Source organism: Strigops habroptila, chromosome 17 (assembly GCF_004027225.2).
Source record: "Strigops habroptila isolate Jane chromosome 17, bStrHab1.2.pri, whole genome shotgun sequence".
Classification (NCBI taxonomy): Eukaryota; Metazoa; Chordata; class Aves; order Psittaciformes; family Psittacidae; genus Strigops; species Strigops habroptila.
This window is the reverse complement of record NC_044293.2, coordinates 1,736,748-1,760,281: the sequence shown is the minus strand read 5'-3', so window position 1 is coordinate 1,760,281 and position 23,534 is coordinate 1,736,748. Positions and strand designations below refer to the sequence as shown.

At 41.8% G+C, this 23,534-nt stretch overlaps 1 protein-coding gene across 3 annotated transcripts; it reads left to right on the top strand.

The window, feature by feature from the left end:
* The first annotated feature begins 583 nt into the window (after positions 1-583).
* On the top strand, positions 584-22,845 carry BCO2 (beta-carotene oxygenase 2). 3 transcript variants are annotated; one of them, XM_030505340.1, is made up of 14 exons: positions 584-826; positions 1,353-1,464; positions 7,354-7,446; positions 10,544-10,748; positions 11,829-12,040; positions 13,508-13,623; positions 15,326-15,428; positions 16,614-16,742; positions 16,868-17,028; positions 17,586-17,753; positions 19,678-19,815; positions 21,126-21,308; positions 21,729-21,839; positions 22,167-22,845. In XM_030505340.1, exons 1-14 carry the CDS (start codon positions 767-769, stop codon positions 22,278-22,280), a joined length of 1,905 nt encoding a protein of 634 aa, XP_030361200.1. In that variant the 5' UTR covers positions 584-766; the 3' UTR covers positions 22,281-22,845. The 3 variants fall into 3 exon arrangements, with proteins under 3 accessions (XP_030361200.1, XP_030361201.1, XP_030361199.1); XM_030505339.1 differs by lacking the exons at positions 584-826; positions 1,353-1,464 and adding an exon at positions 6,108-6,359; XM_030505341.1 differs by lacking the exons at positions 584-826; positions 1,353-1,464; positions 7,354-7,446 and adding an exon at positions 6,004-6,359.
* The last annotated feature ends 689 nt before the right edge of the window (positions 22,846-23,534 follow it).

Sequence of the window (23,534 nt, the reverse complement as noted above, 5' to 3'; positions counted from 1 at the left end):
AGTCTCCTCATGCTTTAACTCTCATTGGGATGGAAAGCTTCTTCCTGGGACCTCTGCATCAGGAAAGCTTTTAGCGGGGAGCCTTGTGCTCCTTCTCTGCCCTTCCCCAGCTGGGCCCGGCTGCCCGAGCCCCTGCAGGAGCGGGCTATGCGGCCCACCTCCCAGCCTGCCCGGGAGCCGCCCCGGGCACCGCAGGCGGCCGGGGCAGGGTTCCAGGGCGGGCTCCAGTTGCCTCAGCGGCCGGGGCAGCGCTGCGGGGCGTGTGGGGACGGCAGCGCCCGCAACCGGCCCGCCGCGGCCGCTCTCGCGCGCCGGCCCTTAACGCGAGGACTGTTAACCGCTGCCTGAGGAGAGAGGTCCGGGCAAAGGGGGAGGCCTCCGGGGCGGAGGGGGTGCCCCCATGTCCGTAAGCGTGGGGGGTACTGGGGAAGCATAGGTAGAACTGGGAGGGAGGGACAGATCCCTTTTGGACAAGGTAGAATCGGCGTTGGCAGCCTGAGGCCGACCTTAGGCACCCTTCAGCGCCTGGGCTCTGACCCTCGGCCCGGGCCAGCCTGGCGCTCGGACCCGCTTGTCTTCAGCTCCGATCGGTTCTCTCGCCATGCTTGGAGGCTCTACCTGCCTCCAGTGAGGAGGAGAGCTCCTTTGCAGGGCAGCTTAAAGAGGTGCTGGTGACAGGTTTTACCCATTTTTATACAGAGATGATTTCCAGACACGCAAGATAACCGCTTACCAAATACAACGTTGTACTTCTTACCAGGCAACGATGACAAGCAGCGCTCAAAAGGCTGATGAAAATCGAAGTAAACGTAAAAAAGAGATGGAGGTGAGCCGTGCTGTGTGAGGGAGGGAGGGAGGACTTGGGCCCTTGTGGCCCCAGGGGAGCAGTAGAACCCCCCCAGTCCCATGCCCTCCTCTAGCATTACAATGGGTTTCTCTCACCGCCTAAGAGAGGGCAAAGAGCTCCATGTCAGTTTATGTAGGTTAGTCGAAACATACATGACTTTCTTGTGTAAGGAGACTGTGCAATTCCTCTTAGTGTTTGAAGACCAATGAAATTGGGTATTCACTGCATCACAGTTATGCAGGACTTCTGGAGAGTAAGCTTCTGAAGTACACCAGCTATTACTGATACAAGCAAAGATCTCAAGCTGGCGCTTCCCACCCACTCCCATAGATGCCATGCCTTTTCATGATGGACGGTGTTGATGCTGTGCAACACTTGCACTTTCCCTGAAAACGGCCTTTCAAGATCCTTTAAAAACTCAACTCTCTTTTTCTCAGTTAAAGTCTACCTGTGCTAATCGTGTTTTAAGTTCTAGAACCCGTATTTTTTTGTGCTCTGTTGTTAGAATGAAGCTTCAGAAAATCCTCAGTTGTCCTCCCTTGACAAAACAGATCTGACTCTTTCGGAGGGCTCACAGTCCCTTTGCAAACCTGAACAACTGGAAAAAGTTTTAAATGGTGACGTATTAAATATACTGAAAGTAACTATGTAATTACCTGATTTAATGTCGAGATGAAAATTCATGCAAAGGTTTGAATAAAATTACTTTTTTCTTTTAACAGAGATGAACAAAGAAATTACTAACTTGTTATCAAAATATGCTCACATTTTAAGGCAAGTTGACTTTGTCCTGTTTGTACAGCACTTTTGTAGCTTCTCTAGATAAGTGATTACTGTGGCTGCAGTTTAGAGAAATTAGCGCTGAAAACCATTAAGCATGGATTTTGAAAGAAAAATGCTATATTCTGTTAAAACAGAGAACTAATCTGGTCAGAAACTGAGTACTGGTAGGCAACACATTTTTAAGAAAAGCATAAAAGCAGTTCTAGGAATGGAGAATGTTAATGGCGTTAACTGATTTTAACTACAGATTTTTTCAATTAAGTGAGAGAGCAGCGATGGATGCTTCTTACATCCAAGAACTTGATGGAATCCTAAAAGAAGCGAGGACCATAGAAAACCACTTAAAACAGAAAAGGGAGAGCCTGAAACAGAGATTCACTGTGATCGCAAATACTTTGCAAAGCTAAATGGAGTTTGTCAGACTGCAGAAATGCAGAGCAAAATTTGTAGTATATTTTATGTATTAAAATATAAACTATGATGAATGCTATGATGTGTGTTTCGTAAGTGTCCTATGTCAATATTTCCAGCAGTTCAGGAGACTTTCAACAACTTGAGCAGCAATTTAATTTTTAAATAAGTAGATTCAATACATAGGGTAATGGTAATTAGTATAAAACAATACTAAACATCCATTTTAAATCCTATGGCTCCCCAGGATTCTGCACATTAAAACATCTTTTCTTACTTGTTGATCCGTTGCTTAGGCTGTCCCCGTGATTCCATTACTAGAAAATATTGGAAGCATTTGAAAAAGAAAGCAGAGTGAATTTTACATGGCTTGGTTTTAAGGCTGTGGAATTTCAATAGAACTGAATTCAGGAGCAGCATGGTATTTCTAATGTCACTGCTAAGGATGTTTTTTTCTTTTGTCACAACCAGTCTTTTGCTCTAGAATATAGTATAGAAACATTTCTACGAAACGTAGACTTTTGTGATATAAGCAGGAAAGGACCTCAGATTATTTTACATTAGCCATTTTCTGGGGGGATTTTCTTGTTTTTTTGGTTTTTTGTTTGGTTTTTTCTTTCTACTTTAGAAACTGTTTTGGTGCTAAAATTTTAGTAGAGTATACTTGCAATCTTATTTCCATTTTGTCTCAGAATAAATAGATTCAAAAGATCATCCTAGAAAAAGGGAAACTCTATTAAGAATACTACTCTGGGAAACATATAAAGAAGTATAAAGTCTTAATTTGAAAATACATTTTAATACTTCTAGAGATTTCAAATGAAACCAAGGCCCTTTTGATATAAACATCAAAGCACATCATTAAAACTTTGCTGGTAATGTCAATAAATAACTAGATAAAATAATCTGGAATTACACTGCCCTTTTATTTTGTTATTTAGATACATCAGTATTGTTCGCAGTATAACCAGTTTATTTAAGGATGCTTCTGGAGGGGTTTTGAGCACTTTTTCTTTCTCGTCCTTTGACTCTGTTGAAAAAGATGAAACATTAAAATATACAAAGCATCATTTGCACAAGTTGTGAGGCTAATGTAATAAAGAAAAGTGCTGGATAGTCCTGTTGCTAGCATAAGATGTATTTATATCTTTACCCCAGTACTGTGTATTAATTTTCTGTTTAAATTTGTTCAGGCTTAATCCTTCTTTTCCCCTTTTTATTAGATAAAAGCCACAAGCAAATGTGCTACCTGACAAACTGGTACTATTTAAAACACTTAACGAGAGAAACTGACATCTAGGGTGAGATTTTCCTAGGTATTTAGATACCTAAAGATGCAGATATGTACTTAGTAGGATTTTCAAAGTGCCTAAGCATGTAAGCGCCTTAGATGCTTAGGAATTTTTGAAAATCCCATAAGGTGCCTATCTGCATCTTTAGCATCTAAAGACTTTCAGAAAAATCACTCCACTAGTCCACCTCCTATTTTCCAGTCTCTTTCCTAATAATCACATCTCATCTTGTAATCGGTCTTGGTAATGCTGTTTAAAAGGAGAAAGTGGGCGAAAAAGAAAATATTTTGGAAGTTAAGTTTTCTAGAATATTGTGCTAAGTTTTTCTAAAATCTGTGATCATCTATAATGATGACAAAAAGCCATTTTAAATTGTCATCTATGAAGTGTCTCAATTTAGAAATTCACCTATAATTATTTATGTAAGTCTTTAAAGAAAAACTACATAAATTTCCTGACTGTTACATGTCTGCCTGTTGTCAAAGTCAGAAACTTGCTGCGTTTTATCTGTTTGTGCTTGTGAAAATTATGCAAACTTTTTATATCACCTGCATTTAGATAACCTAGATTTAGTTTATTAGCTAATACATCCCAGTTGAAAACCTTTGGTTCTAGTATTATTAAGAAGCAGAACTTAGAAAACTATTGGATCACATAAACTAAGTTTCTTCCCTTAGAGCATCAAGAGGGCGCAGACATACAGGGTTACTCCTGCAGCAGTTTGCTCCATGGAGAAACTTCATAAAATCCAGTAAAACTTACTAAAGCTATACTTCCTAGAAGAATGAAGAACTGCTTAGTCTGGCATTCAAGTGCAGTTAAATTCAAGACATACCTCTCTAAACGATGACTCTTGGTTTTTTTACAGGGATTTCTTATATAGTTCGTTGTCATTACATGTTATACTTTAGAGCGGGATCTCTGTGGTAGTAAGAGGATTTTAGAATTTGAAAAAACATTGAAAGTGAAGTCAGTAAGTATGGCCACAGTAACCTAGCTGAGATTATGAACAGTGTGGTTATGCTTGTTAAAGGGAAGTCATTCAAAGCTTTGTGAGATTCTGAAATAGGTGTGTTAAGAAATTGTTTTTAAATCGCTAAGAGCACCAAAGCTTCTGGTTTTGCTGCACAAAGCTATGTGAGGAGATATATATAATAATAAACACTGACCAACTTAAAATGAATAAAATATGTAGTTTTATAAAGTAACAGCTTGAAATGGTAAGTTCAGAAAGTTTAAAACAGCCATTTAAAATAAACCAGTCTCTTCTCTTTTGAAGCTAAAAAGTACTTCAGGAATGGAAATATCCACTTACTAGTTGCTTTCATACGTAAGCCTCTTCCTATTTAAAAGGCAGCCTTCCATAATTACTTCGCTGTATAAAAATACAGTGTGGGGGTGGTTTGTGTGCATGTGTGGTTTTTTTCCTGTTGGCTGCCTTTCAGTGTTCCGCTCAACATCGATATATGTGGGAATAATCATTACATGCTGTTTTTCTTCTAAACCATTTGAAAATAAAATGTTACTGTTTTCCTATTTGTTGACAATTTGTCTACCCTGCTAATGATGTTTCTACACTGATTGGCTTCTCTTGGGTATTTAGATATGTCTAGGAGAAACAAACCAACTTCTGTACTCTATGTGAAAGTAAAAGCTCGTTCTGTCTCTGAGGAATGAGTACACATGAAATCATACTGGCACCAGTGCCATCCCTATCCGCTTTCCGGTTTTGCTGAAGGAGGTTTGAACAGAAAATTAATTGGCTTTAAAGCTGCCAAATCTGATCAGCAAAGCTCAGCTGGTCACTATGTTTTCTTTAAGCTTTTCCTCCTGGTCTTTAAGCTGCAGTGCCTTAGTAAGTTAACAAGAACGTCTGAGATGACAGATCAGTAGCAGAATATAAATGGATTTTTATAAAAAATGTGGAAATGTCTTGGAAAAAGTTCGGACCCTCTAGAAGTCAAGGGAACTTTTGACAGCGAGTCTTCTGCAGGTCTGACCTTGCTGTGAATACCTCCACAGTGTGGAAAGTATAAATCATGAAAACCCAATACTCAGTTCCTCTCATTGCTCTTCTATTACTTAATAGCTAAAAATGGAAAATAAACAGATAATGCAGAGACCGCTTAGGTACTCAGCAAAGAGAATTCTTCCCCGAGAAAATGCCAATTGTGACTTTTTTACTGAAGATGAAACTGCCTTTTAGCATTGATGTAGGAATGGGGGTCATAATAGAAAAAGACCAAATCCATAAGTAATAGATGTGTTTAAGGCTCATGACATTCTGTCTAGAACTCATCAGAGTTCAATTTTGCTACTTGCAGAATCTTGTTCTCTCTTTAAAAATCTTTTGGAATTTGAAAACCTAATGATGAAGGAAGCGTTGGAAAAGGGCATAGTGAGTGGTTTACATCATCAGGGTGAATAATGAGAAAAAAGGAGGGCAAAGAATCATGGATCAATCAGCCTATCTCCCAGTAGAGACTCTGAAGTAAATTTCTTAACAATGACTTTAAAATCACGTGCCTTGAATCCTGGCTACCTCAGTACAAGAATACGTCACCTCTTTTCACCTTTCTTCCAATTTCTCAAGCTGCAGCTGGCAAATAGCAATAAAGCATTATTTTTCCAGCAGTGGTAATGTCTTTGCACTTCATCAACACACCTCGCCCAGCTGCCAAGAGGGTCTAGGGCTGCTGAGCTGCTTCAACTAGAGGCAGGTCTCCTCCGTGCCCTGCGACTGCCTGGCTCAGCTATAGCAGCGCAGTGCAGTCAGGCGTGTTCATCCTGACCTGCTAGGGAAGATATTCCTGGCTTTTATTCTGAAATGATGATGTCAGGAAGCTCTTCAACCGATCCAGCGCTGGCTGCACACTATCATCCCGGCACGGTACCTTCGCATGACCATCTCCGATTGATGCCTTCTGCTGCGCGGAATATGTTTTCCAAAATCCTTTTGTCTGTCACCAGCCTCCTGCTTGCTATCTTGCGGCATTTCCTCTCCTCTTTGATGCAGTTCATTCCAGGTAAAATGCATTAACAAAGAAATTGTTCTATTCCATCTTGGGAAGGGGGTTTCTGATGCTGTTAAGAGCTGCTGCTGGCACAGGTCGTTAGAGCAATTTAATTTCTATTGATCAGAAATTCGAAGTAAGCAATTTGAAGTGTTATTTAGGAACTAGGATTTCTCTGTTATTTGTTGAAAAGCAGGAGAGGCAAGTATATTGCACAGATTTTCTCAGATTACTAGCAGATATTGATGGTTTAGAGCTAGAAAACCAGTAAGCAGCAGATTCTCTCTGCAAGGGAGCCTGCTGTGAGACATGTAGGCGGGCTGTGAAAGGGAGAGGATTGTTCAGAGCAGCAGCATTACTGAAGCTTTGATCTGAACATACAAGTGGGAAACTGCTCCAAGGGATTTTGTGTCACCATTGAACTCTGCAATTTCTGCCGTTGTTGTATCATGCACAAATTGAGCAGTCTTTTTTCCTTTCTCTCTCTCTCTTTTCTTTTTTTGTCCAATAGTGAGATCTACTATCATAAAATAGAAATCAATAAAGATCATGACTTAATTCACCAGAATGTCTGCTTTTTAATGGTGGTAATATTGTTTTCCTCCCCTAGAGAATCAAAGGATTGCTTCTGGGGTATCCAAAGAGCTGAAAGGGTCTTAAATCTGCCTGGTTCTGCCACCAGAATACATCCATAGATACAAAAAACCCCAAAAAGGTTCACAGTACCTTTCTTGGACAATTGTTCCAAGGACTTGATGGTGTATATCAATATTTAACAAAGAAACTACACTTTTTCATGTCAGCAAAAAAACACCCTGGAAGTGTAGAACCTATTTCTATAGGTGTCCTTGGGAAATCAACAGATATTTCATATGCAAGAGTATGCACAGTTCACAGTTGCTTTTCTCCCTTAGCTCCCTTTGACAAGCCTTTCTCCATTCCTTTTCTCCATTTCTTTTCCCCTGTGTTTTCTGTCACTTCTTTCACATGCTGCTTTGCCTGTTAGCAAGGAACTGGGTGGCTGAGTCCCTGACAATGGGAAATCAACAAGCTACATGGAACAAGGAGTCAAGTACGGGGACTTCCCAGCAGGCACAAGGCAAGTGCAATAACTTCAGTTCAGAAATCAGTGTGGGACACTCAGGTAAGCTGAGGGGTTCAAGACTGGTGAAGGCAAAAGGTGGAGGTTAGAGTCTGAGATGGCAGGGTGTAATATTGTGCTGCTTTTCAGGTATTATGTTCAAGCAAATACAGTAAACCCAATTGGGACTGTACTGCGTTTGATTTATTGCTTATTCACTTCTCTTTTGGAGTGCAGCCACAACAGAGTCAGCATTTTATTTTGTCTAATTAAATTTTAATTTAAATGCTGCTCAAGATGAAAAACTAGTCTGTCTTCTGTATTTTGCAGAGACTTGTGTCTTCTACGGATTAAGCAAGGGGTAATGGCTTTAAACTAAAAGAGGGTAGGTTTAGATTAGACATTAGGAAGAAGCTCTTCCCTGTGAGGGTGGTGAGGCACTGGCACAGGATGCCCAGAGAAGCTGTGGCTGCCCCATCCCTGGCATTTTGCATGCATTACTATCAGGATCTTCAGCACATTTGAGTGGTTCCCAGAAGGAAAGCTAGAAAGATATGCTTGTTTCTTTCTCTCTGGTCTGGTAGGACGGGATATTAACACATTCTTGTTGTATATAGCCCGTTCTCAGACATTTTCTAGACTATGTCTTGGAAGGTATTCTAAGTAGATGAATTCTAACTAGATCAGATTTCAGGAATGATTACTAAGTTGATCATGTGAACGGGAAGGTGATCACAGGAGAAGAAAAACGAAAACAACTTAGCTTGCTTAGCTTAAGAAGTGGTATGATTCCTTACTCTAAATACATGTGGTAAACACCACATGAGAGGGAGAACTACCATAGCCGCCTAACAGTGCTCACGGAAGAACAAGGGGGTCAAATTGTCCTACAAATAAAGTCCGTCTGTAAAGTCAAAGGATTTTTCTAGTAATCTGGGCAATGAACAACCTTCCAAAGAGGGGATAAGTGTGAGGAAACATAGTAAGTTTTAAGATAGAGTTCCTATCTATCACTTTCTGGGACAGCTACTGGGACGAGATTATCCAGTGCTATTCAGGCTCTTCTTTGAAGTGTATCTTTCTAAATTCCCAGGTGTAATTACACTGCTCTTCCAGGAAGCTTCAGTGTAGTGCTGCCCTTGCTCGTGCCACCTTTGTTTCTGCTTGAATGCAAAAATACCTCCTTAGGGACACATTGCTTTCATTTTTTTTCCTAAATATTTTACATGTTTACAAACAGTAGCTTGGCATGGTAAAGCTGCATTTCTGCAAATAGCGATTGCAGTCACTAAACCTGCCAGGTGTTTGTTGATATGAAAAGCTTCCTTATGTCTAAGGAAATACTCTGAAGCACTAATGGTGGGATCAGATTGAGTGCTTCATATGGGATTTAATCAGAACTTAATTGAATTTTAAGAGGGAGAGGATGTTGCTGGTTTGAGGTTAATTGCTTTAAGTCCTGCAGCCTGATTTCTTTATCTAGCTGACTTACCATATTAGAGATCTAAAGAAGGATTTGAGGATTGGCAAGCCAGAGAACTACATTGAAGGGATCTTGCAATTTACCCTCCTCCATGCCTAACACCCATTCTGTCTGTGGCTGTTCTAAAGCAGCACACTTAGAAAAATGCTGTCTGCCAACTCAGTTCTTTTGCAGATATTCTCCTGTCTGAAATAGCAATTTTCCTCTGTACATGCGAAAGTATCGTTTCAGAGGCTCACAGGTAAATTGTACAGCAGCTTCACTTAATCACATGGATTAAAGAATGTAGGCTAGAAGAAGCAGTGGTGAAAGTGACTAGTGTAACCAGAAGAAATTGCTACATCAAAAAATCAGAATGAAGTTTAGTATCAGCCTGGACTCTGTTTAGCGTGTGGTGGTGTCTGTACTAGACCTGGTTCAGGATTGGATTTTTGTATGCCATGCTGTCTTTTTTATCAGTGTTTCACTTACACCTATATCTTCATAAGTTCTAGGTTAGTTCAGGGCTCAGCGGTCTTACAGAGGGGATGGAGCAGTGTAGCAAAGCCACACCACTGACCTGTGGACATGAAGCCTGTGTTAGGTGAGGAGGTGATAGCACTGGGAGGGAAGTCAACAACCTGCATATTTTCTAGGTAAATCCACCTCTGCAGCTAAATGGATTGCTAAAACAATCCTTGTGTTGATGAGGCTTTGCAAGCCAGGCTACTGGAGCCAATAACTAACTGTGTGCTGTTAGCACACAGCATTCCAATCAGTTCATGCTTTCTTGATGCTTTTGTCCTGTAACTATGCCTAATAAGGGGAATATTGCATTCAAAGAAGAGGCTCTATCAGAAATCATCCTTTTCTGATGCTAGCTTTTACTTACCAAGGAAAACTGTTTAATCTTTTTTTCTCCTGTCCTATAAATGTATTTCAGCTCAGTTTCATTTGTGTTCTTCCTGACTTCCTTTGTGATACCAAGGTGAAGTTAGAAGGTGTTTTAGAATGCAGGGGTTTTTTTATCTGAGGTGTGTGCAGCTCTGCCTTGCTTTTGGCAGCATTGTCTACATGCACTGCTTTACAAGATGGCCAATTACATCAATCTGCTTGTGGCTTTGGTCTGCAAAAGTAGGACTAGCTCCTTTCTGTCACTTCTTTCAGCAGGCTGCTTGTCTAAAATGATTGGGAGATTATTTTTAGGGCTCCCCCTCAACATTGCTCTGTGTATCATCTCAGCTTGGAACAGATTTCTTTTTGAGACCTCACAGGTTCTTATAATAAATCTTCATATGTTACTTCCGCTCAGTTACTTATAAATTCAGAATAGAAGCTTCTTTATTAAAAGAGAAGTTCTCTTTCCTATCATCAATATGTATTTTATTACCTCCTTTGGACTACAGAACAGGTGTCTCTAATCGACTATTTACAGTAGAGTTAAACCCACTGGATTTTCAGCTCCCTGTGGATGTGTGGGGTATTATGGGAACGCAGCTTTAGTTTGAATATCAGCTACAGCTTGGCTGCTTGCAGCCAAGAATAGCTGAATGCTATTCTTCTAGACATCCAAACTCAAGCTCTAGCAGTTGGCTGTTTATTCAAGTGAAAATCTTAGTCACCTGCTTTTTGTTCTCACTGCTTGCTTTGCAGGTTTAAAGAATTTCCTGCCCAGCCCATCAAAAGAGGAAATCACCTTCCACGGCCCCAAGGGTTTGCAATGCATCTCACCCTTAATTCAGACAGTAGAGGAGACCCTTCAACCCATCCCAGCAAAGATTAAAGGACATATTCCCAAATGGATAAATGGCAATCTTCTGAGGAATGGTCCTGGAAAGTTTGAGTTTGGCAAGGACAAGTAAGTCCGGGTTTGGTGAGTTTGTCAAATGATTCTGGCCTGAGCTCTGCCTAAAACTAAAGGGGACCCTCTCAAATGTCTCACCACTGTTTGGAGCACATTGTAGTTTCTTTTTAAGTAAGACAAGGAAGAAATGCTTATGTTACCTTATTTTTAAGAACAGTTGCTCCCTCATCTGGAATGTCCCAGTGAGCTCTCTGAAAATAGGAGCATGGTTAACTTATTAAGGTTAGAGAAGCAGAGTCACAGAGAGGCTGTGACCTACTCAGAATGGTGTAATGAGGGAACAGAGCTGGGGATTAAAACATTCACATTCTTAGTCCTTTGTTATTAACAAAGTCCATCCTATGAGCTCTCTGAAATCCAGAGCAGGATCTGTGAAATTGATTACACTAAATTGTGTGACTTGTTTTAGAAGCAAATGCCTCTCGTTTTAAAAATAATGTCTTAAAATATTTCAAGAAGGCAACTACTGCCTTTGGCTTGGAATCTGCCATTCTAGCTGACTGACAAACATAGCTCTTCCTCCACCGAATCTGATGGCAGCAACTGGCCAAAGGTGATCATCTTATCATAGTTCTGGAGATAGACCATAAGGTTTTCTCAAAGTCTCAGAGATATCTCATTTCAGAGGGAGTACAATCCTAAAACCAGCTGAGAGCTACAGGCTCCTTCTTGTGTGGCTGGAATTCCAGTAATAATTTCTATTCCTGTTCTACAGTAAAGCACAATTTCTATTCCCTGTGCGGGAGTCTGCAGAGTTTACCAGTATAGATTATTTCCCCCAAAAGCTTATACATAGCATTTTCAGAAGTCCCTGAGGTCCACTTTCAAAAGTAATATAGGGAGCCCAAATCTCACTGAAAGTCAGAATCTGACTTCAGGTCCCACAGCTGCAAATACACTTCGTTTCATTCAATTCAAATGTTTTCCCAGATGAGGCTATGCATGTTCAAGTGTTCATGGGATCTGGGCATTAGCTTTTTACAAACAATAATAAACCTAAAGGCAGGAGGGAACAGTATAGCAGAACAACATATTGTGCCCAACTCTTGTTCTCTTATTTATCTCTTCTTGAAGATTTAACCATTGGTTTGATGGCATGGCCCTGTTGCATCAATTCCAGTTGGAAAATGGCACAGTGACATATCGGAGCAAGTTTCTGCAGAGCAGTTCCTACCTGACTAACAGCCAGCATAACCGCATCGTGGTCTCAGAATTTGGGACGCTGGCAATGCCAGACCCATGCAAGAGTGTCTTTGGGCGCTTCATGTCACGCTTTGAGATGCCACGTAAGAGGGATCCTAAGAAATAAAAGGTGTTCTGAGATTTGGAGAACTTGTAGTTAGATTTAAAGGGAGAGGTAAGGAAGTCTGGTAGACCTATTTTGAGCCCATGATCTTCTTTGATGACCCCTTGGAACAAAACCAACAAAAATGCAAGTTGGTGCCAGGCTTAGCTGCGAGAGGCACGTTCAGTTTAATGTTTTAGTGCCACTTCGGCTCACCTCGATTCCAGAGTTTGTTGCAAATTTCCAACAGAAATCATTCCACAGAGAACAGCCTGTGCGGTCCTGATAATGAGCATTACAACGTGCTGTTCGCTCTCAGGTACAGCTTTGCCCTTTAAACACCTTGCCTTGCTAAGCTTGTAGGGTAAGTGGGCTAATCCCTTCCTGTACTAAGGTGCAGGAGATTATATTAGTAGGGTAAGAGACGGTATTGCACAGGAATGGAAGAACCATTACCTATAGGATTCTATGTATGTCAGAAAAGAAATAGGCTTAAACGCAAGCAAAGTACTTTCTACTAAAAGCAGAACAGACCTGAAATTTGCAACTTGTTGCTTACATGTGTGACCATCTTCTGCTTCTTATTTTCCCTGAGGAGGTGTATCCTGTCCTGACATGTCTCTGTTCTCTTCAAAGGTGCTCATACCTTCACTCATTGGTCTGCCTAGTTCCCCAACTCCCCACCCCAGCGCTCTCAATAAATTTCAAAGCTGTCTACGTTTCTCAGCTTCTTTTCCAAACTCCAGCAGGCTGTTGGAGTTGCACACCTGTGCCTGTTTGACTCTTTACACACTTGCAGGCTATTCCTGTTCTCCAGGCTTTCTCTGTAGCAACTTCAGGCTTTGTGTTCCTGCCCCCCTCCTCCCCCCAATGGGGGGATTTGCTTTTTCCTCAGCTCTTCTCAGCCACCTGTCTAGTTAGTCTCAGCTCCCCTAGGAGTAGCAAGAACACCTCTGGCTGTTGTGTGTGTATAGCTCTCAAAAGGCATCTACCTGACTCAGTATTAAACAGAAAGAGAAGAGGGAAAGAAGAGACATTCCCTGTCCAGGCCGTGTCACAGAAATAGCATCCCTGCCTTCCCCTCAGCCCAAGTTGTAGCTTCAAGTCTTGTTGAATGCTTGTTTCCAATGCTGTAAATCAAACAAGCACTCTTCATATGGCTGTCAGAAGAGAGGACTTTGGCTAAGGAGGAAAAGGAGAGAAATAACAGGTCAGAAACAAAGGGTGCACGACAGTAAGAAGATTACCTTGGCTTCGCTGCAGTGATTTCCTCCAGAACTAGTTCTTGTCCTTTTCTTCTGAACTCAATTGTGCAGAGAGTTTCCTGAGTGCTTTTGTAGATTAGTGAGGTATCAGTCACAGGGATTAGATTATTGCAAATGGGTTTATTTGTTTAAACTTGTCTAACTTGCTATAATATGACGCATGCTTAAACAGAGCTGTGTACAAATACAGGATTTCGTTTCAGAGCCAAGTGACAATGCCAGTGTGAACTACGTTGTGTATAAAGGAGACTATTATGCCACCAGTGAGAACATCTTCATGTACAAAGTGGACCCGGAAACACTTGAAACAAAGGAAAAGGTGTGGGGAGGTGGGATAAGGGGATTAGTTTATGATACGGGAGGTACTCCTTGCTGTTTCTAGGAGCAGCAAGGGGGAATCCAGAGTCCAAAAGAAATTATCAGTGCAGCTCTGGGCCATAGCAATAAGCATCTCTTCATGGTGTGATTGAGTTCCTGAAAAATCTCTTAGCAATAAGGCAGCTTTCATGAGTGAAGATTCAGTCACCGCCCACTGTAGCAAGCAAGGGGGAGACAGATATAGACTAATTTCCGTTTGAGTACAGCTGGCATTCTTACAGTGCAATCGCTACTTGCCTGGACTTGTCTGTATCTACCAGTGTGTGAAGGATAAAAGTGCATACAGGAAGAAGTTCACTTCACTGATCTCAGATTGGTATTCTTGCCCTGTCTCTTCATTCTTCCTATCTATTCCCTTTATCTCCTTCTTACGCTCCCAGTTTTAAACACTCCAAAACTGCCCTTCAGAGTCTAGACTAAACTCTCTGTTGTGAATAGGTGGTGAAGTCAATGTAAAGTCAAGTCAGAGTTCATTTTTGCCACTTTATTTTCTCCCATGTTAGCAAGTGACTTGAAAAGTCAGAGTAGAAGTCTGCTCATCTGTTCTGTGCATCATCTCACAGGAGTGTGGCTGTATTTGAGAGAAGAATGACTTGTGAAATGAAAGCATAAGCTATATGTCCCCCTGCCTGCACCCTTATAGTGAATTTGGCTATTAGATGGGCTAGAGGAATATGAGAAGATCCGAGGAAGGATTCTGTCATTCCTAAATCAGTTTTAGCTATTGTGCCTATATGTTACCGCAGGCTATTTAATACCACAAAATACCAGGCTTAGCGCACCTTCAGATCTCGAGGGAGGCATTCCAGGAGTCTTTCCTTTCATATAGGATCAGTTACAAGTCACAAAGAAACTGTTTATGAAGTATAGCATGCTACTTGAGTTTGACAATTTGACATTTTGTCTGCTTTGTAAGCCATAATGCAGTGATGAAAAGATCTGTGGGTGTTTTTAGTTTGAATGTTCAGCTCTGAGCCATCTTCTCATTAAAATAAAATCCCTTGTAAGCTGCTTCTTAGATGCATTGATTGATCTTCCTCCAACTTTTTCCTTCAGTCTTTCTTCCCAATACAGCCTCTGCACTGTATGAGCCAAAATGACACTCTAACCCAGGAACTAGGAGTACATGTTAACAGTACTCACAACTGTACCTTTGTTCTAGCTTTTCCTGCTAGCTGGACGCATCGAAGCTAAACTGATTTTTCTGTGAGGAGAGTAAACTGTTGATTAGCTATAGGTACTTTCAAAAAACTTGGTGATTTTTTGGGGCAGTGACTGTCTCTTCATGCATGTGTGTCTGTGGTTATCACATGGGCTCCCAGCTAAAATGCTCATAAGGGCAACATTCCCACTGTGTCAACTCTTCCTTCCATTAGTAACCTTCATGTCTCCCAGAGAAATGGCTAGTGCTAATAATCACATTCTACTGGTAGGACTAACACAGAGAGAAACATTGTTAATTTTCAAGGATTTTAGGAAGATTCCAGGTAAAATGAAGGCTAAAGTCCAGATCCCACACTAGAGCCATAATCATCAAGTTATTTTTCTTTAGACTTTTGTGAAACTGACATTTAGAAAGGCTGTGGCTTGCTACAGAGCAACAGGAAACTTCTGTACTGACTGAAATTCTTTGGCATTTGCAGGTAGACTGGAGCAAATTTGTTGCAGTGAATGGGGCCACTGCTCATCCTCATTATGAGTCTGATGGGACAACATACAACATGGGCAATTCGTATGGGAAACATGGTAAGACTGGGCATGAACAGGGTGTACAGGCTGCTTCTTGCTGCTGCTTCAAAAAGCAGTTCCTGAAGAAACTTCAGTGTCTAAAGAGACCTTGAAGATGCTGTTTCTCTTTGTGCCAAAATGACGGCAAACCAGATTAGTTCTTATTTCAGAATGTCAGGCAGTCCCATAAAAATAGCTTCTGTCAGCAATTAGTTTGCTTCTGACTTTGGCCTGTGTATATTCAACAGATTCCACTCTTCCTCTCCCAAGCTTCGATGGAAAACAGGAGAACAATTTTTGAAGTCAGATCCAGCATTGAAGCCTCATCTGAAGAACTGACAATTAGCCACGTGTTTTCCACTTACAATAAGCAGCTTTTGATAAGGACCATAAGGGTTAATACAGGAGAGAAGGTAGAATTTATCAGAGACCTGGCTATCTTACAGCAAAGCTGAATCTTCTGGGATATTTTTCTTCTTCCCAAAACTATAAGTATTACATCTAGTTGGGATCTAGTTACGTCTAACATGGCTGCCCAGAGCTAGCATTCACTATTAGTTACATGAAAGCCTTTTCTTTTTTCACATGCCTGAGGCCTGTGCAAACAGCCACTGCTCTTCGTTGTGGTACCTCAGGCTGGTTCCAGTTCACTGAAGAGTTGCCCTATTTTGATCATTTTTCATTCTTGCTGTTTTCATTTCCTTTTGGCTTAGCAATATCTATCTTTGTAGCACATGCTGCTTTCAGCTGGAGAGACCAAACTGTAGATTAATATTTCAAATATGCCATTCTTTCCTGCCATGTGGTCAGATTTATTAAAGGAGTGTAAGTAATCACCAAGGCTCAAGTTTTCATTTCCTTTGACGCATGAGCTATGAACTCGGTTTTCTTCTCATCCTGTTCTTATAGGATCATCTAAATTAACATAAGAAATGCATTGCAGACAATAAAGTTAGATGGCAGTCTATCAGACTGAGAAGATCCTTCTACATCCTTTCATGCTGCTTTTTTTTATTTGCTAGGTAATCCTCCATAGATTGTTTTATTGACTTAACAACTGGCTTTTTGTTTTCTGCTCAGTTTAGCTATGACTGTGGTTCCTAATATCCTAGGGAAACACAAAGGATCAGAGCCTGACTTTGGTTTTGTGAATGTGGACGGTCTTGCATCTCAGTGGTGTTGAACACCCTTTCTCCTTTCCAGGGTCTAGGTATAACATCATTCAGGTCCCTCCACAGAAGTCAAACTGTAGTGACACGTTAGAAGGAGCGAAAGTACTGTGCTCCATTGCTCCAATGGATAAGATGAAACCCTCCTACTATCACAGCTTTGGTAAGAATACTTTCTATCTCAAACCTTCCAGATTTAGCCTACTGTGAGGCAGATAGGGCTGTTCACTGCCCTCTGCCCCTACATTGCCTAACGCTCAGATGATACCTCCTTCCTTCTCTTTTCAGGAATGAGTGAAAACTACATCATTTTCATTGAGCAACCCATCAAGCTGAATCTGTTGCAGATTATCACTTCCAAACTCCGCGGGGAAGCCATTTCTGAAGGGATAAGCTGGGAGCCTCAGTACAATACTTGCTTCCATGTGGTGAATAAGCACACTGGGGAGGTACGTGGATCTTTGTCCTCTCCAGCAGCTATGCAGCTGTAGCTGGAATGTTAGATCCCAACAGAAGAGTGCTGGGTAGCAGCCACAGATAGTTATACGAATCAATCCAGAAGTTACTGTAATGTAGGCTTTATAAGAATATGTGTAGTTTTTTAGAAGTGGGATTACCTCATGTATTTTCCTCTCTATTGATTCACTTCTTTGCCAACCCTAAAAGAACAGGCAGAAATAAGCAATTTGGGGTTCCTGGGATTCCAGCTCAGGGGCTGAAATGCAGTTCACAAGTGCTACGCAGTATAAAAGAGCCAGTCATGGGAATGGTGCTATAGGGATGGGGTCTTGAAAGCAAGGGGCCTATCCTGGGCTGCTTTACATTTTTGCTTTTCTTCATCTGGTTTTGTCTACTTACTGCCTTAAAGTAGCCATTCTGTAGTAACACAGACACAAGTCGAATACCAAGGAATGAGTGGGGAATGAAATGGGGGAGAAAAAAGAAAACTCTTTGAGGTGTTAGGATCTTTCGAGAGGAAATTTAACTTCACTTATGGTCACTGTAGGTGCTCCCAGGGCAGTGGTACAGTAAGCCCTTTGCTTCTTTCCATCAAATCAATGCCTTTGAAGATCATGGCTGTGTGGTCCTTGATCTGTGCTGCCAGGATGACGGAACAACTCTAAGTACTTACAAACTTCAGAATCTGCGGAGGAGTGGAGAAGGTCTAGATCAGGTAAGATGTCTGCATTTGTGTTGCATAGGATCTGATGGGGTCTCATGCTGGTTGTGTTACTTTTCTGAAGCAAGGGACAGGTTAGTAGAATGGAAAACACTATGTATGGGAGACCACAGGATGAAGGATGTGAACTGGGGAAAGGAACCATGCCTACAAGGAAAAACTAAAATAATGGGCTATTGATATGTTGGTATTTTTCTTTCCTTTTAAGTCCTTTAGAAGATAATCTCTATGGAGCATTTCCTTGAAACGTTTAAAACTGGTGTGTGACACAGAACTCTATCAGCCTGGCAGAATGTACTTCTGTTTTAAAATCTCATTTTTAATGATACTCATTTTCCATATCCCTGTGTAATAAGATGTTTCCCCCAAGAATGTATGCAAAATAAGTTTCTGCATGACCTTTGAGTAAGTTTTTGCAGGACTTTTCATGCAAAAGAAAGACTAACCCTGTTGTTTAAAGGCATTACTTTAGAAAACCAGCCTTTATTATATAGTTCACAGAAACACAATCATCACAGAAACCCTTATTTTGTTCTTCACATTCACCTCACAACAGCATGTAATCATAAATCACTTGTTATGTCCAGCTCTGTCAAAAGCACCATTTAAAGCCATGTAAGAGCCATTATTTTGCATAGGTCAGACAATGGAAAAGTGGGGGTGCTTTCAGTTTCTTGTACTGCAGGTGTGTTTATTGGAAATAGGTCGTATTGTGGGTGAAGGGCAGGCATTTGTGCAACATGTTCAGACAACTCTGAACTTCCTCTGTCTATGTTCTGATCTGTTTAGAAGCAAGCTGGTTCTGATCTGAAAAGTACAGTTGTGTCCCCATAGGGTCATTTTGTTCCGCTTTCCTTTGTTGTGGTGAACATTAATTCAAGTATAGTTTAATATGACCTTTTGTTTTGCAAACTGATTCCAGCTCTTGTTCAGCCTTCTCTGAGCAAAAAAGCCATAATTCGATCTGTCCGAAAGTGTCCTTATGTCCTTATGAGGCATGTGTTTCCAACACCCACACTCTTTGACAAGTAGCATAGCCATTAAACTGCATACACACACATCACTGCAAGTCGTTTCAGAACAGAATCTTAAATTGACACCACACTGACAGACTCAGGCATGCCTGAGCATGATTTGTCTGTTTTCCCCACCCCATGCTTAGTGCTTTTGCTTGCTGACTAACCATATTTTGTTTGGCAGAGTTCCTCAACCAATCAGTTTACTGTGGTTACACAGAACATAAAAGGTTTGATAATAGGGTTCCAAGATTAACACATATGATTCAAGTGAAGTTTCACATTGAACTGGTGAGTTACAGATTGAAGTAACCGAAAACCACCAAACCAGGGTCCTTGCCACCTATTTTATTTAGAAGCTTAATATTTGAAAGTATTATGGCTTCTAAACTTGGCTTGAAGAGAACTTCAGTGGCAATGGTGGAGTTATTCCTCTCATGCAACCCACAGAATGTCTCCCACACCGGGGCTGCTAGTTTGCTCGCCCTATTAGCTCATGATCTTGGTCGGGCAAGAAGGACCAAAGTCACACAGTCAGCGGGGAATATGTGGACAAGCTGTAAAAAGGATCAATGTAAGTCTGCTCCAACTGAGTAAAATATAGTGCAGCACATGTCCCTATCCTGGATTTGGAGGCTGAGTGATTTGCATACACAACTCAGCATTAATTACTGTGAAAGCAATGCTGACCCATTTAATTGTTTATCTTTTTGTTTTCTACTGTAAAGTACCGGAACAAGGAAAGCTCTAACCAGAACTTGGCAAAACACATAATAGAAAGAAAAAGAAGTTTTCAGGGTGGGAGGAATGTCTAAAACTACGGAATTGTTCCCAAAAAGGGCACTTAGCCTTCAATGCCACTCTCCTATTTCCATCACTGTAACTTTCTCTCTCTGTAATAGATTTATGACTCAATATCCCGAGCCTTCCCTCGTCGCTTTGTTCTCCCACTGAATGTGAATTCAGACACACCTGTGGGGAAGAATCTGAACCCACTGTCTTATACATTGGCAAGGGCTGTGAAAGATGCAGATGGCAAGGTATGTTTTAAAGACTTACATAACTGCATTTATGGCAGTGGTGAGATTGCCTGTAACAGTTAACATTCTGTGCTATTGTCTTCCCAGATCTTGTCCACCAGGCAAGCAAGGTTTGGTCATTACTAAGATGGGATTTAGTGTTTTAGCATCAAGGTTACTAGGTTGTCTTATATGAGAGAGCAAAGACAGATTGTGACTTACTAAAAATGCCCAAGAGTATTATGAGCCATTATGATACTTGGCCAAATTTCATTGACAAAATCGCCCATGCTTTCGCCTGGCTACAGAACTGCTCTTTGCTTCCAGCTCTGAACAGTCACGCAGAGTGGCATTCAGTGGTGTAGAACGTGTGTTTTCCACTATGAGAGGAGTCATCTCTGTGTGTACTTTGTACATCAGATTGCTGAGTGCTGGTCTGGGATTTTTTGAGTTAGTTTCGTGGTTTAACCCCAGCTAGCAACTAAGCACCACACAGCTGCTTGCTCACTGCCGCCCCAGTGGGATGAAGAGAATCAGAAGAGTAAAAGTGGGAAAACTTGTGGGTTAAGATAAAGACAGTTGAATAGGTAAAACAAAAGCCATGCATGCAAGCAAAGCAAACCAAGGAATTAATTAACTACTTCCTATTGGTAGGCAGATGTTCAGCCATCTCCAGAAAAGCAGGGCTCCATCATGTGTAATGGTTACTTGGGAGGGCACAATTACATCTCTCGGAATGTCCCCTCTTCTTTCTTCGTTCCCCAGCTTTACACACTGAGCATGACGTCATATGGTATGGAATACCCCTTTGGTCAGGTGGGGTTACTTGTCCCAGCTGCCTCCCCTCCCAGTTTCTTATGCACCCCCAGCCTACTCACTGCTGGGGTGGTGAGCAGGCCTTTTCTGCTTTTCACAAGCAGAAAAGGCCTTGACATTGTATAAGCACTGCCCAGCAGTAATGAAAACATTCGTGAATTATCAACGCTCTTCAGCACAAATCCAAAACATAGCCCCATACTAGCTATGATGAAGAAAATTGACACTACCCCAGCCAAAATGAGTACAGCTAGCATTGCAGGAGTATGTAGACTTGCTCCTGTTTTTCACATCAGATTGATTCTTGAAGTTTCCAACGTCTGTGATGATGAGTTAGTTCTTTGGGTGAAACACATAAGAGAGATGGAATTGGTGCTTCTACCTGCCTAAATGCAATGTCAGGCTCATCTTTTAACATTTCTTCTCCACAGTGGTTGTGCAGTGGGTAGGTGGGATCAGTCAGGTCTTCTGCCCAGTCAAAGCTAAACTGACAGTTGTGTAATGCATACTTCTAGGTCTGGTGCACACATGAAAATCTCCACCCTGAGGGCTTTGAAAAGGTTGGGGGCTTGGAGTTCCCCCAGATCAACTACTCTAAGTACAATGGTAGGAGGTACCGTTACTTCTATGGATGTGGTTTTCGGCATTTGGTTGGAGATTCCTTGATCAAGGTTGATGTGGAGACCAAGAATTTCAAGGTGAGGTGAAGTGAGATTATCTGTTTTCATAAATGGGAGTCATTCCACTGAACTGACCTGGGCACAACATGGTCTGCATTAGGGTGGTGTGAAGGTGGCTGTGCCAGCTAGGATGGTGGTGCTTTCTGAGCTCGTAGCTTATATCTGTGCCAGCGCAAGCTGTTGGATGAAATGAGTTATAGAAACCCTTTTCACTGCCTGTTTGCATGATGCCTGGCACGATAGGCATGCTGTCACAACAGTGGCACCATCATACTGTAGAATCAAAAGAATTAATTAAAAGGTTGAACTGTAGGTTTTTTGGAGCATAGAGTGTGCCTGGGCATCTTTGTGGGGAGCACTCCAATGTGCAACTTTTCTAACTGTAGTAGACAAATATTAATGATATGAAACAAATTAATATGTTACTGTGCTTGCTAGATTTGGCAGGAGGATGGATCCTACCCATCAGAGCCTGTGTTTGTGCCAGTGCCTAATGCCACAGCAGAAGACAGTGGAGTCATCTTGTCTGTTGTGGTCTCCCCAGTTGAGGTAACTTACTGCTACTAGTTTGTCAAAGTCACATAGTATTAGGTTTACTTTCTATACCACAAAACTGAATTGTAATCGCTCTGGCAGATAGTTCCATGCATGTGCCTCTGCAACTGCCCAGCACAGCCAGGCAAACTTCAAGCAGGAGTGTACCTTGGAACGTCAGTGTTTCTTGAGAGGCATCTGTGACTGTCAGTGCTCCTGGCCAAGTATCTGTACAGCCTGGTTGTACATTTGAGCTCCTTTGTGTGCAACAGATGTAGTGGGTTGGACAGTGAAATGAAGTTCAGCCTGGGCATTCATTCCATCTTTCTTTTCACCCTGCAGAACCGTAGTGCTTTCCTGCTTGTCTTGGATGCAGAAACCTTCAGAGAATTGGGGCGAGCAGAAGTCGCAGTGCCAATGCCTTATGGATTCCATGGTGTCTTTACTTCTCACTGACTGAAGACCTTGTCATCTCCTGCAACTCAGGGCCGCATCAGGCTCAGAAAGAAACCTCTGCTTTCTTTTATGTCCCACCTTTGCATTACGCCCTGGATGAAGTAACTGCATTTTCTTTATCATAACCTCTGAGTTACTGCTACGTTCCTAACAATAAACAGCAAAGAGTCAGAGGACGGCAGAAGCCTCTTCACTCAAACAGCCCACTGCTTTATCTTGGTAGACCAGTTAGCAGCAGTTTGCAAAAGCTGCCATGAATAAGGCTTGCAATGGAGAAAATGGAAACTAAGATGACCATACCTTCCCTTGGTAGCAATGTGCTCTGAAGGGAAGAGAATATTGGTGCTTAGGGCTGTGACTTTGGCTGAAATGTGTAAAGCAGAAGAGAGGAGTAAAACCAACTAGTAACAGGTAGGCCCAATGAAGGGATGTAACTTCACCCTATTGCATAAAGATTGCCTTCCGTGAACTCCAGAAGACAAGTGCAAATCCTCACAGAAGCTGTACTTGTAGTGCTTTTGTCTGTACACTGATGGTGCCCTCAAATAAAACCTTGTGAAGTTTCTTCCTTTCTTTCCTTGCCCTCACCAGACCCATGGCCAACTCTGTGCTGTGCCACAAGAGGCAACAGCTGCAACCCTGACACAGATCTTATTATGTTATATGGTCTTGTAGACATGCACTACACATCGTCACCATGCCCCTGCTTAAGCAGCATAGCTGGATACAGCTCTGATGGCTAACATTTACTGCCCTCCTCCTAATTCAACCAGTATGAAACACGTAGAACTCCATTGTGGCTTTGATATCCCTTTGCTCTTAAGTTGAGCAGATCAAACTCAAACACCATCTCATAAGCTTGCTTCCTCATCCAGGCTCCTATAGTCATTGAACTCTGAGCTGTAGGTGGATAGGTGTGCTGAAGGAAGCCCTCTATAGCAGTTCACTCCTGATATTCTGGAGGCCAGACCAGACAGAACAGAATCAAATCAGAGCTGACTCGCTCTTCCCAAACAACTCAGCTTTACCTCCCCTCTGAGCTTTCTTCACCTTCCTTACAGGCCTTGGGAAAAGACAAGGGAGAGAAACAAGGATTGTACACTAGGGCTGCAGCACTGTGAGAACTGTGGACTCCTGTCAAGCCTGATCTCACAAAGCCACTAGATGGCAAACACGTCCCGTTGCTGGTGCTCCAGCCCTGCTAGCCGACTGCTTCCTCCATAACCATGTAATCCCGGCCCCTGCCTGCACTGT

Excerpts from the sequence above, each read along its gene's own strand:
- BCO2 (XM_030505339.1), top strand. The coding sequence starts at position 6,161 with ATGATGATGTCAGGAAGCTCTTCAACCGATCCAGCGCTGGCTGCACAC. Across the intron at positions 17,029-17,585 it reads TGAATAAGCACACTGGGGAG|GTGCTCCCAGGGCAGTGGTA; the intron begins GTACGTGGATCT and ends TGGTCACTGTAG. Across the intron at positions 19,816-21,125 it reads TGAAAGATGCAGATGGCAAG|GTCTGGTGCACACATGAAAA; the intron begins GTATGTTTTAAA and ends GCATACTTCTAG.